The 5,072-nt window shown below is 53.9% G+C and overlaps 1 protein-coding gene across 3 annotated transcripts in view; it reads right to left on the bottom strand.

The window, feature by feature from the left end:
* Positions 1-2,265: 2,265 nt before the first annotated feature.
* Positions 2,266-5,072, bottom strand: part of GGA1 (golgi-associated, gamma adaptin ear containing, ARF binding protein 1) — an 8,806-nt gene continuing 5,999 nt past the window's right edge. The window contains exons 10-17 of one of the 3 annotated variants that reach the window (XM_009070708.1): positions 5,011-5,072; positions 3,999-4,063; positions 3,678-3,856; positions 3,462-3,565; positions 3,282-3,377; positions 2,893-3,062; positions 2,554-2,664; positions 2,266-2,376 (exon numbers count right to left, since the gene is read on the bottom strand). The exon at positions 5,011-5,072 is cut by the window's right edge and continues 94 nt beyond it. In XM_009070708.1, the coding sequence (XP_009068956.1) occupies positions 2,266-2,376; positions 2,554-2,664; positions 2,893-3,062; positions 3,282-3,377; positions 3,462-3,565; positions 3,678-3,856; positions 3,999-4,063; positions 5,011-5,072 (898 nt within the window). The remainder of the gene's footprint in view (positions 2,377-2,553; positions 2,665-2,892; positions 3,063-3,281; positions 3,378-3,461; positions 3,566-3,677; positions 3,857-3,998; positions 4,064-5,010) is intronic. The other 2 variants (XM_009070709.1, XM_009070710.1) reach the window with 2 other exon arrangements.

Raw genomic sequence — 5,072 nt, 5'->3', positions numbered from 1 at the left:
AGGTGCTCCTAACAGACAGTGTGGTTGCTGGAAGCAGGTATTGGCTTCAAGCATCTACTGCAGGGATGGAGCAAATCCCTCCCAGATCCTCACTGGCTGCATCAGGTGGTGGCCAGGCCATTCCTTCCATGCAGTGTCAAGAGTCCCACTCCCAATCCCACACTGCTGCTTGCTAGAGCAGATTCCACTCTCTTTGCATCCCTGCAATAAAACAGCCCCACGGAACCACTTCCGAGAGGCAGCCCAGGGGAAGAGGAGGAAGTGCTGCTACCAGCGGTGGTGAAGCTTCAAACGGTCCTGTGGGGTATGGGTGCGAGATCAAGCCCTGCTTCCCATGGGCTGTGCCCAGCACCTCTGCATGGAGGGGGAGGGAAGTGGGTAGCACCCAGTTCACAGCCTGGAAGTGACTGCTCTCAAAAAAGGAATTGAGAGCTGCTGGGGGACTTCCACCATCCCCACTCCCTGCTCACGGGAGCAGGGGAATCATTGTGGCAAAGCCCTGGGTGACTGAGGGATGACTTACAGGATTGCAAGGGCAGGATTTGACCTGGAAAGGACCCTGGGCAGAGTGCAAAAAAGCTTCTCAGAGGTCAGGAAAGATGAAGGGAAAATGCACTCCTTGGGTTAAAAGGCAGAGGGAAAGCATCAGGAAAGAACTCTTTATTTCCCATAAATACAGCAGATTCTTCGCGCCGGGCGTCTCATCTTAAATGTTTGTTTTCTTCCATTTACAGAATTTTGCACTGAAAATATATACAAGTCTATTCAAGACCCAAACAAGATCTGCAAAGAAAAAAACCCATACAAAACCCTGAAGAGACCAGAAAGGGAAGTAAGACACAGCAGAATCCCAGCATAAAGACCTTGCTTCCCCCTCTCCTCTACTACTTGCTGTGCCCAGCTCCGAGACACCTCACCTTCGCTGTGCTGAGCCAAGAGTGCTAAGCATCCCACTGATCTCCATCTCAGACATGCCTCCTTCTACCTCTGGCAAGGCAATGCAGGGCACAGCTTGCCTCTGTGTTTTACCATCCGGCCCTCTCAAAATCAGCCTAGGGATGGGAAGCAGCTTCCATGGTCTCAAGTCCCATGGGGTTGGGGATTGCTTGGGATGTGCCACTCCCAGTGTCCTCTGTGCCTGCAGATCCTCGCTCTTGTGTCACAGTGATCAGGTGGCTGGGGCGAGCCCCCTCCCCAGCACAGGGAGCCAGGCCTGCCCTCAGCTGCTTTTCCGCCCCCCCCCCCCCATGCCCCAGTGCAGAGATGGGCTGGGCTCTGTCTCTCCCCAGCTCCCAACCCATCACCTACCCACCACAAGAAGACACTGAGGAGCTGGGAAAGCCTCCCTGCCCCGCCAAGCTCTCCAGCCCAGCTGGGGGAAGACTAAGTGCTGCTTCTTCCCTCCATCTGACAGGAGGCTGCAGGGAGACTCAGGCTCCACAGTGTGCCCTTCTCCAGGAGCTGTTCCCAAAGCTCACTGCGATGGACAAAGCACATGGGAAGGGTGTGGGCTTCCCTGCTACAGGGGTTCTGAACTACAGCTGAAGGAGCTGGGAAGGCACAGAGCAAGCCCTTCCCAGCCCCTGCGGTCCCACCATGGGGCCCACCTCCCACCAACAGCTCTGTAAGCAGCTAGAAGGACAGAGATATGTGATGGTCACTCCCCCGACCCTCCTGAAGCAATGGCAGCTGCCTGCTCTCCAGTGCTGGAGATACCTAGTCTCTGTCCAGCCTAGTTTCACACCAGCTCCAGTGTAATCCCACCAGACAGGAAACCACTGGAGCCCAGTTCCAAGGAGGGGCGCAAGGGGGACAGGAGGAAGCACCACAGAGCATGAAGCAGCAGAAGGGCTTGAAGTGCGGAGGGGACAGACAAGGAAAAGGATCTTCCTTTGCTAGGCCTTACCCCGGGCTGAGGCAGGTAAAGCTCCCTGTCCTTGTTCCCCACTGCACCAAAGCGGGAAGGCAGGGTTAGAAGAGAAGCTGGACAGAATGGGGAGGGAGCGTCGCCTTCAGAGGAGCAGGGAAGGCAACTGTTCACACACACGAAGCTTTGTGCTCTGCTCCTAGTCTTGTGGGATGAACATCTCCTGGCATCTCTGCTCTCCTCCTTGAGGCATGCTCCCTCCGGCCCTTGCCCGGCCGTCTGGAGAACGGAGCATGAGCAGCAGCCCCCCACCCACCCTCCCATCTCTTCAGGCTGCTCCAGCCCCACAGGACTGGCTTCCCAAGGAATCTGCAGTGTAGTGCCTACAACATGTGGCCCTAGAGGTTTCCCCAAGACTCTGGTGGGGGAAACTGGTCCACATCCCCAATTTCGTTGTAGGTTTGCTCTCCCATGGTGAAGGTCAGCTTGTACCGTAGCCTCACTTTCTCCTGGAGATGGGGGAGAAAGGATAAGCAATCAGAAGGATGGGAAGAAAGGCATGAAGCACAAAACATTCATTGTCTCTGACACTGCCAAGAGCAGAGGGAACAGGGACACAGTAGGGAGGCTTTGCCTAGGCAGCAAGGCCACAGACTCTGCTCATGCTCCAGGGATGATGCAGTTACCTTCTGTGGGTTAGCGAGCAGCAGGACTTGGGTGATGGCACTGGGGTGGACGATGGGATTGAACGCCGGCAGCTCTGTGCCTGAGGGAGGCTGTAGCTTCACCTTCATTACCTAGGGAGAGAGAAGAGCATCCCCACATTCCTGTGTACCTGGGGACCTTTCACTGTCTAGTTCAAGTCTAGTCAAAGTCTGGTCTAGTCAAAGAGATGATGATGATCTGAAGGCAACACGACTCACTCCCGTTCCCACAAAGCTCTCTCCACCCATCCTGCCTTTCCTGCAGAAGTCTAAACATGCTTCAGACCAGTGTGGGGACCTCAGCCCCGGCAGTTCCCTTACCTTGGGGACGGCAGACTGAAAGACAATGTTGCGGATGGGCTGTGGAGCTGTGCTAAGCATAGAAATCACCACCACAAGCACGTCAGGCCTCTCAGGCACGGCATCCTTAGCGAAGTGGAAGAGGACACGGAAGCCGTGCTGATCATACACTGTCACAGGGAGGATGCTGCCTGTGGGAAAGGCAGGGATGGGCAGCAGTCAGCCAGGAGGGAATTGGCCATACAGCACCTTTCCCCATCACCATTATAGCTCCATACAAGTGAGAGAGAGACCATTTATCCTCAACCTCCACAAAATCCAACAAGCAAGAAGTTTCTTCACATTCTTCCCTTCCAAGTGTGTAGAGTTTGTTCCCCCCTTGCCTGCCCCCCACTTCTGCCCTGGCTCACTCGGTTTGATTGACTCCAGAGGCACAGTGATGTTGGCCAGCGAGATCTCCTGGGGCAGTGCAGCAGCAGGAGGCCGTGGTGGGACTGCAGCACTTCCTGCTGGTGCGATGGCAGCTTTTGGAAGTGCAGCAGGGGCAGGCAGCTCCGAGGTCTGGGAGAGTGTGGGGTTAGCAGAAACACTCTGGAGCACAGGCGGAGCGCTGGGATTGTGGGCCGTAGTGCCAGAGTTGCTCCTGTTCTGCAGATCTCTCAGGGTGAGCCGAGGGGGTGGCTGCTGCTTCTCCCTGTGGAGAAAGAGAGAGAAAGGGAGTGGAACAGGACACTGAAATGCTGTATCCAGCACCTCACAAATGGAAATGATGGGGAGAGATCTGAGATTGCACTACCCCTGCTTACCATCGCACTTGTTGAGACTCTGGAGGCAAAGACTGCTGCAGCAGAGTCTTGCCCAGGAGGTCCAGGTCATCCAGGCCACTGGTGCTAGGAGAAGGTTTGGGGGAGGATGCGCCAGCATCTGCTTTGATTGGTGGTGTTGCCGTGATAGGGGTGATAGTGAGCTCATTGCTATCTGATGACTGTAAGAAGAGTGCACAGGAGAGCCCCCCAAGCAGGGTTGCATATCAGCACCAACCACCAGATGTGGAGTGTTTCCCTACCTACTCCCTTTGTTGCTTTTCCCACTCTCCTCACCCTCTGCCATGGCTCCCCGTGTGTTACCTGGAAGCTGTTCCAGCCGCTGCTCTCACCAGCCTGGGCAGGATGTGGTGCTGGGTCATTCAGGCCTGCCAGGAGTAAAAGCAAGCATGAAGCTTAGCTACCAAGTGGGTAAGAGTACTAAACATGGCCTGAATAAGACACAGAAACAGCAAGGCAGAACCATCAAGGTGGTCTCTGTCTCTGTCTCTCATCCTTAGATGGGAAGAGTCAGGAGGGTGACTGTTCTGTCCAGAGATCCTTGTTTACAGTCTCGTTCTCACACAATTGGCAGAAAAGTGAATACTACTGGGCTGACAAGTCTGACTGACCATACTGCCTGCTTCATGCTGTTGTACTCAAAGCACTTGTCTTAAGAAACATACTTTGTTGGGCAAAGCAGGACTCTAGAGCCTTCTAGGATTGGCACCTCACAATATTTCCATGTGAACAGTTCTGGAAGTCCATCTGTTGTCAGCTCATGACTCCAACAGCAAGCAGTAAACATGAGGAGCTGGAAGTGATCCACCCTTGTGATCCCAACTGGGGATGGCCATTGCACTGCTCTTGATTTACCTGGCAAGTCAGTTTTCCCAGAGCAAACCAGTGGGCACCTCCCTGCAGGCTGTGTGACTAGGCAGGAGAACACCATGGGACTGAAGTTCAGAATCACAGCAGGGTCTTTCCCTCCCTCTTCCTCATGCTAAATGAAGCACACCTCTTTGTCTTTAATTATCCACCTTTCCCAGAGCTTTCTCTTTCCTGCCACAAGAAGAGCCATCCATGCAGACTGTCCAGAGTCAAGGAATAAAGAATTTTTGCTCAGGATTTCTCACCTAAAGACATGAGTTCATCATCCAGCAAGGAGACAGAGGCAGGGTCTTTCCCTCCCTCTTCCTCATGCTAAATGAAGCACACCTCTTTGTCTTTAATTATCCACCTTTCCCAGAGCTTTCTCTTTCCTGCCACAAGAAGAGCCATCCATGCAGACTGTCCAGAGTCAAGGAATAAAGAATTTTTGCTCAGGATTTCTCACCTAAAGACATGAGTTCATCATCCAGCAAGGAGACAGAGCCAGCTTGGTCAGGGGACTGCTGA

The sequence above is a fragment of the Acanthisitta chloris genome, unplaced genomic scaffold (assembly GCF_000695815.1).
Source record: "Acanthisitta chloris isolate BGI_N310 unplaced genomic scaffold, ASM69581v1 scaffold32422, whole genome shotgun sequence".
Lineage (NCBI taxonomy): Eukaryota > Metazoa > Chordata > Aves > Passeriformes > Acanthisittidae > Acanthisitta > Acanthisitta chloris.
This window is presented reverse-complemented; position numbering and strand designations above follow the sequence as displayed.